The sequence below is a fragment of the Gymnoscopelus microlampas genome (genome assembly GCF_963454915.1).
Source record: "Gymnoscopelus microlampas genome assembly, chromosome: 14".
NCBI classification, from domain to species: Eukaryota; Metazoa; Chordata; class Actinopteri; order Myctophiformes; family Myctophidae; genus Gymnoscopelus; species Gymnoscopelus microlampas.
In genome coordinates, this window is record NC_139951.1 from 21,978,652 (window position 1) to 21,991,393 (window position 12,742).

At 45.9% G+C, this 12,742-nt stretch overlaps 1 protein-coding gene across 1 annotated transcript in view; it reads right to left on the reverse strand.

Moving 5' to 3' along the window:
* snx29 (sorting nexin 29) overlaps positions 1–12,742 on the reverse strand; it is a 152,808-nt gene that overhangs the window by 49,383 nt on the left and 90,683 nt on the right. Inside the window, exons 16-18 of the mRNA XM_084077833.1 lie at positions 10,537–10,653; positions 9,776–9,831; positions 8,725–8,806 (exon numbers count right to left, since the gene is read on the reverse strand). Of these exons, the coding sequence (XP_083933959.1) occupies positions 8,725–8,806; positions 9,776–9,831; positions 10,537–10,653 (255 nt within the window). The remainder of the gene's footprint in view (positions 1–8,724; positions 8,807–9,775; positions 9,832–10,536; positions 10,654–12,742) is intronic.

Consider the following 12,742-nt stretch of genomic DNA (forward strand, 5'->3'; position numbering starts at 1 on the left):
GTTTGATATGGGGCACCAAGTACATCCTGGGCTTGCCTTCTCCTGTTTAATAACTCAATTAATATTCAGATAAAGCTGTTGCTTTTTTGCCCGTTGCCACGTGTAGCACTACATTTGGTGCATGTCAGAACCTTATTCTACCTGCCTACTCAAATGGATCATGTAAACAGGACATATCCAATAATCTAATTTAGTGTTTGTGTAAATATTACAATATAGGGAATCATCAATCGAATGAATTGCCAATTGGCTCATGTAACCACAGCTGACAAGGCAAACTTTGTATTCAGAATGAGTTTTGGGTTACAGCGTGCGTGTATTTAAATTATATTTCACGGCCATCTAGTCTGATAGTTCTCGATAGCCCTCGGAACTAAGATGGAGCAAGTGAAGAGGTGTATTTTCGGGGTCATTCCACAGCTTGGGAGCCAGAAGGTAATAGAGTCTAGGTCACTTGGAGTGTTGGCCAGGGTTTCATATGGACAGGAGGGACAGACACATGTTGTTTGCTGAGCTAAGTGTGCAGGAAGAGGTGAATAGCTCTGGGTCATATCCTGCAGGTAGGCATGCCCTTGGTCACCTGGTATTGTAGGTCATGACCAGTGTTTTGAATAGGATGCAGGCAACAATTTGGAGCCAGTGAAGGGAGCATAAAAATTCAGAGACGTTAACAATTTGGGAGGCTGAAGACCAGGTGTGGTGCCATGACCTTTTGTATCAGTTGTAGAGGTTTGAGGTAGCAGGCAGGCTGACCAGCAAGGAGAGAGTTGCAGTAGTCGAGCCTGGAGATGAGCCTGGTGGCTTGGATAAGGAGCTGGGCATACTCCTTGGTGGGGAAGGGTCTGATCCTCCAGATGTTGTAAAGTGCAAACCTACAGGTGCGAGTGATCACTGCATGGTCCCCGCCGCATCCGGTGTGTTCCGGGGAAAATAAAGCAATAAAAGACAAATCTCTGGTATAGGGAGATGACCATCTAGAAGACAATGTAGTGGTTTGAACACATGCTATAGGTCTCAATAAAGGAAAGAAGAAAAAGCCCAATTTAAAGCTGTAATCCGTAAGATGTATGTCTTTCCATAAGACGGAAAGCCTGTTCGGCCAGGGGAGATATAGGTATTGCACTGCCGGTATAATTCTCTCATTACAGGTTCATAGGGAGGTGGAGAAGGAGAGGCACAGGGAGGGATGGAAGGACGAAGGGGTGAGTATGCCGGAGGGACGGTGCGTTGCAACAACAAAACCCCCAGTGATAATGGCGCAAATCCCTACCTCTTTCGATCACCCTCTCCTTCCCTCCCTCTCTCCCTTTGTCTCTCTTTTCTAAAATCCTTTCTGTCTTTCTGTATCGATCTCTGTTCCTCTGACAGGTTCTCTCTCTATCTTACCTCCTTCCCTCTGTCTCTCTACCTATCGCTCCATCCATCATAAGAACTCGTGGGTCTTTGGATGTCAGTCATTTCAGGCGGCGTGGGGTCAAAGTGGCTTTAAGGAAAGGCAAAGACAGACTGGAGGCAATTCACCTCTGCTGTAAAGTCATATGTACCATCAGGGTGAAGGGAGAAGAGAAGGTGTAGACCAGAGAGCATTGCTTTTTATTTTTCATCATGGAGCACCAAGTCGCTCAATCCCCATTGAGCGCCGTAGTGGCCGCAGTGGAATGCCAGACAAAATGCCTCAAATGAGCTCTGAGTGGGGTGTGCCTTGCTCATGGACACTTAAAACGAGCACAGGTGGCTGTGGGGAAATCAAACTTCAGGGTCAGGGGGGACAGTCTCTCTGACAAATGGGGGGCATCGGGACGAGTGAGAGAAGATGAGAGACTTACCCTGGGCCCTGACATCTGTCTCCAATCTGCAACCCACTAAAACCTAAAGCCCCTCCAAACACCCTCTGTCACTTACACATGGGTGGGTGTGTGGGGTGTGTGTGTGTGTGTGTGTGTGTGTGTGTGTGTGTGCGTGCGTGCGTGCGTGCGTGCGTGCGTGCGTGCGTGCGTGCGTGCGTGCGTGCGTGCGTGCGTGCGTGCGTGCGTGCGTGCGTGCGTGCGTGCGTGCGTGCGTGCGTGTGTGTGTGGTGTGTGTCTATGTGAGAGATGTACTAGAGAGAGACGGTAAAATCCTTTCTACTCTCTGAGTTAAATGAAAGAATTAAAGAAAGTGTATTAAAATAGTAATAGTGTTATTGTACAAGGAAAGAGTTTGTGTGCATGTTTGTGTGTTTGTGTGTACATCCATACGTACAGTATGGGTGCACCAGGGGACATTCTAAAAATAATTATTTCCTCCAGTCATTTCATTCTCTGTGATCAATCACCTGCACCCGGCTCACCTCAGCAACAATGGCTCGGGTAACCTCAGCCATCCGTTACGACTGTCTCACAGACAATCGCTGCCTCCGCGGGGAGCCATTAGACTAATCCAGCTCAGAGAAACACAGCTTCAATAGTCCAGACAGGACTCCATTATGGCCTCTGGACAACAGGCTCGCAGAAAAATTCCATTAAAATCGATAGCACGCGCTCAGAATGTTTGGATTCAACATCGTCAGTTGATCTATACTGTTTATCTGAAATTGCAGGTGCATGGGGACATGTGATTGCTGCCTAAAGCTAAGACGTGGTATTGGAATATTCCATGCTACGGGAGGTACAGTATGAGGATATGAAAGAGAGAGAGAACGCGTGTGTGTGTATGCATGTGCGTTTGTGTTAGAGAGAGATTGTGTACTGCATCCTCTGTACATATGAGTTCATGTAGAGCCTTGAACAAAGCCATTATCAGGAAAAAATTGTTTCTGTGATTTCCTCAGCTCATGAATATGTGATCAGGTGACACACACACCCCGCGCACACACACACACACACACACACACACACACACACACACACACACACACACACACACACACACACACACACACACACACACACACACACACACACACACACACACACACATCCAGTGCCCAGAGACAGTATAGTGTAACCCTTAACTTTTTCTGGATCAGGGCCCACATGAAAATCTTGAAAGCGTTCATGGCACACCCACCTGACCACTAGACAGACCGCTAAGCCCTAACCAACAATAGATATTGTCAGGGTTGAGCTGTAGGGGGTACGGGGGGGTACGGCGTACCCTTAGTTCTGACACTGTGGGAGCTGGGGGCGCGCGTGCACACACCGTCAGCGGCGGTCTTTAACGCCTTAAAGTTTAAAAACAATAGCCTCTCAAGGTTCGCGCCGTCAGTGGCGAGCCGTTCTCAATAGCGTCTACCTGGCTGCTTTGCATAACATTAGGCTACTCGAGAAAAGACACGGACTTGAATTGAATGTGTTTCCTCTCACAATGACAGACAACATCTCTGCACTACAAGGTGTGAAGTGGATCGCTTAGCAGAGGACCCAGTTCTCTGAGACAAGACAAAGACAAGTTGTCTGATTATTTTAAGTAGGCCTACTTATGTGTGGGTGAGTCTATGTAATGGGCTTTTATATAAAATTAAAAGGAAAATAAAATAATTAATTTGAAACAAAAATAAAAACAACAAATTAACAATGCAATAATACAACAAAATAATAATACATGATTACATTAATAATCACATGTTGAATACAGTATTTCAACTAGCACTGAGCTGAGTGGCTATGTGCGCGCACGTGCGCGCGCGTGACGTCATAAAATACAGTACCCTTAGTTCAAAAATCCACAGCTCACCACTGGATATTGTTCAATGCTAGCTTAGCAACCGTTGCAAACCGGCATCATGTTAGACAACGCTCCCATTCTACCATAGGAATCAATGCGGTCTCGAACGCACATACAAGATAATCATTAATAATTTGGAGGGTGCCTTTCTTACCCCTTTCTCCAAGCTCAAAACTCTGGCTTAACGTCCGGAAAATTACACAGCTGCTAATACAGCACCCAAGCACTCGGGTGCCGCAGTGGTGAGGTGCCTGCCCACCAGCGGAGGTTGTGGGTTCGAATCCACTGTGGTGCATCCGGCTTTGTAGAGTGTCTATATTAACCCATTCAATCCGGGAACGCAGCTGTGTCATTTTAGATTTTAGCTCTAACCATTATTTTTAAAATTTGGCAATTCAAAAACAGCAGATCTACAAGATCATAGCGTGGCAAAAATCTTGAACATTTGTGCACATTTTTTAATACCGGTACATATATTTTTTTGAAACATTTCAAACTCAAATCTTTGCTTCTGGGGGGGGGGGGGGGTCCCTGGAACAACCGGATGCACCACGGTGGATTTGAACCCACAACCTCAGTTAGTGATGGGCAGGGACTTTACCACTGCACCACCCAAGCGCCAGAACAACATATTTGATGGGGATCGGCGGCCAAATACATATAATTTTGGTCCTTGACAAGAAAAGGTTTGAGCACCACTGATATAGCAACAAAAGTTTTTTTTCAGAAAAAATAAGACATTTGTTGAGACATTTGACAGTTACAAATGTTCGCTTTAAAAAATATTTTGATTTGCACACATTTTCACGATTTTTCAAAAATAATAGTATTTTTTGTATAGTATTTTTGAATAGCAGATATAGGGCAGCACCTGTCAGCAGGGAGTGTTGAAGTCGGAGGACGCAGGTGGATGCTCCTAGCTGACAGGTGAGACAACAGCAGTGACAACACACAAATGTGTGTAGGGGAGAAAAATTGTTTAAAAAAAAAATACAGTGCCCAGGTGATGACAAAACTACTACTTATGATTATTATAATGACATGAATCGCAGTAATACAAATCATGTAAAAAAAACGTAGCGATTGGTCTATTAACACAGTAGCCATGTTAAGTGGTCAGATGGGTGAGCCGTGTGCGTTTCCAGAGCATATTCATTTTAATGATCAATCAATTGATTATGTCTTGGCTTGGATCAATGGAACCAACGTAGTATACTTGAAGTTACCATTTTATTTACTGGTATCACAATGAAAAGGTTTTAAGAAAAAATACCATGTAATTTGTTTTTATATTAATGTTTTATTACCCTTTCAACTGCATCCACCCCCCATTGTCCCCCGTTTTCCTACTATTTGACTCAATAGATAAATAACAAAGGTAAAGGTTACGAACAATCAAGCTGTGGCGATGCCCTTCTACACCCTTCTACAGTACAAGTATGAAATACATATTTTCCTTAACCACAGGGAACAAGATTCTTTGGCCAATGCTACACTCTGATATAGAAGTACAACTACTTTATCCTCCCAAATAGGACATTTTGGCACGCAGTAAGGCATGAAAACATACTGTAATACTAAATAAGAAACTTTTACATTAACACAGCGAAACAGCATTTCCACCCGAACCAAGTCAAAGCTAATTTGTATCACCTCGTTGCTGGAGTGTTCCGTCGGGGAAAACATTTTAACAGGTGAGGAGTGCAGATTTAGCTGAAAAATACCGGGCGAGGTTCGCTAACATCGTCTCCGTGCTCCTGAACAATGAAAATCAGCAAGAATTTGATTGTGGGCCTGGGCCGCAGCGTGGCGGTCCAGGCACCCTAGGCTGCAATGCCAGCCTGACAGCGTGTCGCGGGTTCGACTCCCGATCCCGACGACCTTTGCTGCGTGTCACCCCCCCATCTCTCTCCCCATTTCCTGTCAGCCTACTGTGATCTATCAATAAAAAAAGGCAAAAAGCCAAAAAAATATCTTAAAAAAAAAAAAAAAAAAAGAATTTGATTGTGCTGGCTGCACCGTCTCACGACTGCAGGGGCCAAAGGAATTACAATATCACACCTAATGTTCTCTCCTCACGTCTGCCACTCCGGTCAGGGAGAATAGAGAAAAAAGTTACATGAGTCACAGGGACAGGGCGCCACATTTCAGGCTGGAGTAGTGAATTCGCATCATAGTATATACAGTATAAAGTGGAGGGCAGCTGAGCACTGTAGCCAATCACAGCTGTCAGTCACTTAGCTAACATTACTTCTAATGCCTGATGTCTTATTTGCACATTGTGTGGAAAACACTGTAGCAGATCTACAAGCTCACAACACTGAATGTATGAGGTCTGTGTCTCGTCTTACTTGCGTGAGTGTGTGTTTGGTTGATATTGCGTGTGAGGGGGGTGCCTGGTGGCTCGGCCCGTTGGTGTACTGTGCAGACAGTCAGAACGTGCGTGCGCGAGGACCCGGGTTGGTCGCGTTGAGTGTCCATTTCTCTGTGTGCATGTATCTGTGTGCATGTATCTGTGTGTGTGTGTGTGTGTGTGTGTGTGTGTGTGTGTGTGTGTGTGTGTGTGTGTGTGTGTGTGTGTGTGTGTGTGTGTGTGTGTGTGTGTGTGTATTACTGTTTAAGCATTCGTGTACGCCTGCCTATGTAGAATTATTTCTCTCCATTTCTGTGCGTGTATCTCTGTTTTTGAGAGAGTGTGTGCTTATCTCCCTATGTGTGTGCGTGTGTGTGTGTGTGTGTGTGTGTGTGTGTGTGTGTGTGTGTGTGTGTGTGTGTGTGTGTGTGTGTGTGTGTGTGTGTCAGTTTCACTTTCAGTGTCTACGTCTCGGGAGGGAGCCTGGGACCGCTGCTGTGTGAGAGCTGAGGTGTGACACCTTGTTAATGTGAGAGACATGATAAAACAGCTACCGGGGGAATGAGGGGCTCTCGTCTGCGTCGGTCGACAGCCTGACAGATACAAGCACACAAACGATCCCAAAGCTTTCCTGCAGTTCACTTCGCCAAAAAGCACAGCTACTCTTCCAGCTACTTTCACTGGCATCGGCCACATGGAGGCTATTAATCACATGAACCCTATAGCATTCCCTATTCCTGAGAGGTGAACATTCCGTGAAAATAGCAGATCTACATTCTCACAACACGCCACGATGCGTCGCAACGCAGTGTGTCGTGAGCTTGTAAATCAGCTGTTTCCCACGAAAAGATTTGGTGTTGAGGGGGAAAAAGGAGCCTCCTGGGGGACCCGGGCCACCAAGTATATGATAGGGTTTAAGTGGTTTTACAATACACAGACAGCCACAGTACAGGCCAACAGTTGGACGTTGGTAACTGTTTGATCACCGTCTCCTTCTGGCATTGTGTCGAGGTGTCCTTAATAGGGATGGCCAACCGATAACCGTTAAGAAATCGGCAACAGGTTAATACTAACGATTCAAATTAATCGTTAAGGGCCAAAATGTTTTTAAATTGTTTTTTGGCCAAGTCTACACCTGCAACCATACGTGACTTCCACTTTATTCTTCTTCTTCCTCGTCTTTGTATTGGTATTGTTTGTATTGGAGCGCCTCAGTGCGGCTGCAGAGTTCATGTGCAACCTCTTCCAGAGAGAGATAGACACTAGAAACTCTGCTGGAGACACAAAACAAACTGTGTAGACTTGGCCCTTCAAAATTAAATGTATTATTTATTTATTTGTACACAAATATTTCCTTAACGGTTATCGATGAATTAATCGGTAAGGCCTAACGGCAAACGGTTGATAAAATGTCTCCATTTGGCCATCCCTCGTCCTTAAACAAGACACTGAACCTTTAACCCTGTATGAGCAGGTTTGTGCCTTGCATGGCTGCCTCCACCGCCGCTGTGTGAGTGTGTGTGTTAACTATTCGTCTTTTCAAGTCAAATTATTTTCCAAAGACGTAATACACATATGAATGTACCACGATTCATACTGCTGAAATGTTTGGTGGCCACATTGCCACCTTTTAAATTGTGACCACTCCTCCTCCCTCAAGAGTTTATGTCTAGGAAAGTCCAAACATCCACCCCAGATCTTTACCCTAAAGGTCCGTACACACCGGGAGAGTTTATTTCATGCGATTAATTCACATTAATTTAAACTGCTTTTGTGTGTCATCGTCAAATGTCCGAATCAGTGTCGTGTAGCCACGCCCCTTGTCTCTGGTCCCACTTGGAAGAGTGTTATAATTACATGCACACTGAGTGTGATAACAACGCAATTATTTTTCGAAACAAGTTATTTTTTTTGTTTTACACTAACAAAATCATCAAGCTGTATGAATGATGTGAAATTATCACAACGCATTTTAGTATTGCTTATTTGCGTCGCTCCTGGTGTGTAAAGACCTTAACCACACCAAACTAATACCTAAACGTAACCATATACTGACTAACCTTAATCAAATTGAATGAATTAAACCCATGCCTAAACTTAACCACATTTAGTTTAAGTAAATCCATACCTATCCCACTCTCAAGACTCATGGTCCGTGTGACTTCAGGTGAGTGCAACTTAAAGGGCGACTTCACCCATTTTCAACATATCTTCACATAATTAGTCCTCACTAATGCTGATGATAATATGGTACCATTTTTGTCTACTCGGTCTGTGTCTCATAGGAGGAGAGAGAGAACATGGCTTCCATTATAGCATGCTAACTTTCCAGGAATAGAAAGCCTGCTGTTTCTATTAGCTTGGATTCCCAATCGATGAGGTCACCGTTAGGCGGGTTTCTGCACTGTCCACATCCTCTGAGACACAGACAGGGTAGAAAAAGAAATTATACCATATTATCATGAGCATAAGTTAGAGGGCCAATTATATGACGATAGGTTGAAAATGGGTGAAGTCGTCCTTTAAGCCCCACTTCTCTGTAGGTTGACTGATGGCATCAAACACCATGGTGCCCGCGGCACTCGTCCAAAATGGGCTGAGCTGCACAGCCTCTTTTCTCTCTCCTCAGAGCAGAGCAACAGACTTTTGCTGGGTGTTACAGTTACCTGGTAGACATGGTAGGCGTTGGCAGCTCTGCCCTGGAGGAATACCGATGGGATCCACACATTGATTAGAGCCCGGTGAGCCCTGAAGGACACACACAACCACACATTTGGTCATTTTTTTCATGCAGTATAGCGAGACAGAGAGAGAGAGAGAAAGCGGGAGAGTCTTAAAGGGATAGTTCACCCCCAAAATGACTTTTTTTTAATATCTATTACTCACCCCATGGAGACTTGAATTCATGGAGATTTGTTTTGTTTTTGTCGCATTCCTAAGCCAATCATTGATAACTGCCGGCGGCTCCGGTAGGAGACTCAAAGTGTCAACTTTGAGTCTCACATTAGCATCTTTCCGCTGGTAATCAAATTATTGGCTTAGAATGTGACAAAAACTTTTTAAAAATCCATGAATTCAAGGCTTCATGGGGTGTGTAATTTATAGAAAATACGTAATTATTTTGGTGAACTATCCCCTTTAACACATTCGGTGCCAGAGTTTTATTAAAACAGATTACGTTGAGTGCCAGAGATCTCACCGTTTGTAACGCTGCACTGTTTAGAGCTGCAGACTCCACGGCGAGCACCCGCATGTAAACAATGGATGCGTGCACGTCGCTGGATGGTCCTGGCTAACGCCTGGAACAATAACATCTCTCACGCGAGTCGCCATTGCGGAGTGATCGCGCATCGAAAATGACTCGTTTTCCCCACTGTAAAAAGTTAAGGAGATGCAGAGGTTTTTATCAAGGAGATAGAATGGGAGCGGACGGGAGCCATGTCTTTTGGCACGGTGATCCATCTGTCCCTTCCTTCTCAGAGTCACCGTGGGTGATTCCAAAGCTGCGCTAGCCCCCCCCCCTTGTTGAAAAAAAAACAAAAAGACTGATAACACGGTAAATCCCGGTTTTGGCACCTAAGCGCTACTCTTTGATAACACGGTAAATCACGGTTTGGGCACCCAATGTGTTAAGACTAATGTATGCTCCATCACACAACGGTGTCGCACGCCAAAACGTTCACAGCTTGTGAGCTTGTAGGTTTGCTTTAGTCTTACGTGTCAAAGTCTGAAAGGCTTGGGTCATCTGACGTCTGGCTCAAATCACCTGGAACCTAGAGATTGAGAGAGACAGACATAAATATCCCCCTACAATCTCACAGGGCCATGAGAATTGCATGTGTGCCAATTGCATATGTGTTTGTTTTCTGTGTGTTGTGTGTATTGTATACCACTTTAATTCGTATCTGTATCCTCAAGTCCCTGTAAAAGCCCAGAAAAAAGGGTCCTTGGCTGATAGCCTATGAAACAGTGTGTGCGTGTGCGTGCGTGCAAGAGAGCTTTTTCAGAGACTATGTCACCAGTTCCCAAAGCAATCGCCTCCAAATGTCCACAGAAGACCCAAACAGAGAGAGAGAGAGAGACAGAGAGAGAGGGGAAGGAGAGAAACTAGGTCTGGTCAATAGCTCTAGGGATATTAACAGCGTGCTGGGATTGTGACCAAATTCATGCACACACACTCGCTCGCGCACAAGCACACACACACACACACACACACACACACACACACACACACACACACACACACACACACACACACACACACACACACACACACACACACACACACACACACACACACACACACACACACACACACACAATGAGTGGTCCAGCAGTGTAGGGCTGAGGCTGAGGGATAAGAGGTCCTATCAGGAGCCTGGGGCTTCCATCAACACTACACGGTGTGTGTGTGTGTGTGTGTGTGTGTGTGTGTGTGTGTGTGTGTGTGTGTGTGTGTGTGTGTACACAGTACTCACTGGTCCTCTCAGGTCGATGAGTTCCTGTCTCATGTGGACTATGAGCTGGTCCTTGGCCATGAGGGAACGGTACAAACGCTCATTAAACTCTATCAGCTCACCATGCATCTCTGCCACCTGCACACACACAGAAATAGACATTATATGGACATTAATTTAACATGTAGCAACATTAACACCCACACACACACACGTGTATTGTACGTGCCCACAACAGAAAGAAATAAAATGGGGAAATGAACTATCCGCACACAATCTTTAATTACAGGTCACACGTACTTAATCACACGTACGTAGAAATGTCACGTTTTCAAAATTGGTCACGCCGTAGTTCTTTAACATGGTTTAACATGTAACTAAATGGACCATGGACGTGTGTGATATGTGCGGTTAAATGTGTACGTGTCTCAAGAGTTAACTGAGCACTCTGGCTTTTACAGTGTACAGGCAGAAGCAGGGTGAGGGTGTCGGAGGGGATACAGGTAATGAGGCCTGACAGCAGGACACATTCTCAGAACCCACTACTCACACAGGAGGAGCGGATGAGAGGGGAGAGAGAGAGAGAGAGAGAGAGACAGAGAAATCAGAAGACGAATGAAACAGAGAAAAGGGAGATGACAGAGAGACAGACAGAGTAGAGGTGAAACCGGTTCATATCCTGCCAGCCAGATTGCTGTCTCCCTGCTAATCGATTGTCATCAGTTCTAACTAACCTTGACACTGCGTGATGTGCGTGCGCGCGTGTGTGCGTGTGTGTGTGTGTGTGTGTGTGTGTGTGTGTGTGTGTGTGTGTACAGTATTTGCATATGATAAGGGTCCATGTGAATGTGTGTATCCTACCTCATGTGTGATATGGCCAGATAATGGCGTCTGTGTGGGCATCACATTACCTATGTGAGCTCTGCAACAAGCATGAGCAGCGCACACACACATCTGCTTGTGCGTGCGTGTGCGGTTTGTGTGTATGCCACCTGTGCATTGGTGACCATGCACGTGCCCCTGTGTGTGCGTCTGTGTGTCTCCCCTCATGCCGTCTCCCTAACCATCCTGGACAGAGTGGGACAGTCGTGAGTCCACAGAGTGACAGCCGTGACACACACTGTGCTGTTTGGAGGACACCTGCTGTCAAAGTATGTTTGGCAGAGCAGAGTATCATGGCAGACAGCTGAATCTGCTGTAGCTCCATGCTAGCACTGCACTAGGGTGACCACCTTCAAACAGACCCATTGAGGGACAGACGTACCCGTTCCGCGGGACATCGCGGGACACATGCAGCGCGCGTGCATGAGGACCTCCCGTGCACGCGCGCGAAGCTTTTGCGCGGTTCTGGGCGGATTCGGTTCGTTTTTTTCCAGTTTTTGGTTTCTTTATTTCGGTTTTAGGGTTAAGATTAGGGTTAGGTTAGGGTTATGTTATTTAATTCTTATTTTTGCCTGATTTTTTTTTCTTCTTCTTTTTCTTTTTCTTTTTTCATATCTTTGAATTTCGGGACATTGATCTGCTTGTGCGGGACGCGGGACAGAGGGTCCAATTTCGGGACTGTCCCGCGAATTTCGGGACGGGTGGTCACCCTACACTGCACCGCTATTAGCCACCGGCACCATCAACCACATTAACCCTGGCATCCCTATTTTGGGCTGATGGCCATGTCTGCCGCATGCCAGATGAACGACTACCAAAAAGGCTGCTGTACGGCGAACTACACCATGGCAAGCGCTCACGTGGCGGCCAGTAGAAACTTTATAAGGTTCACCCTAAAGGCCAGTCTCAAAAGTTGTGGTCTGGATCCAGAGACCTGGGAGGCCGATGCCCAACACCGCTCCAACTGGCGCATTGCAGTCAAGCATGGTGTAGCAGAGTCTGAAAAAGCGCGGCACCCAAGAAGCTGAACAGAAGCGACAGCTCCGCAAGACCAGAGGGTTCCTCCCTCTCACCCAGCCAGCCCCCAACTATCACATAACCTCACTGCAACCGGTCATTCCGTGCAAGGTTCGGGCCTCATCAGCCATCTTTGGAACCACAAGACATTGTGAAGTAGCTTGGTCATCTTTGCAAGCAAAGGACGAACATGGCTGTTTAGGGGACACCTGCTGTCAAAGTGTGTTTGGCAGAGTATCACGGCAGACAGCTGAATCTACTGTACTGTAGCTCCATGCTAGCGCTGCACCGCTACTAGCCACTGGCGTCATCAACCAAAGTAACCCTG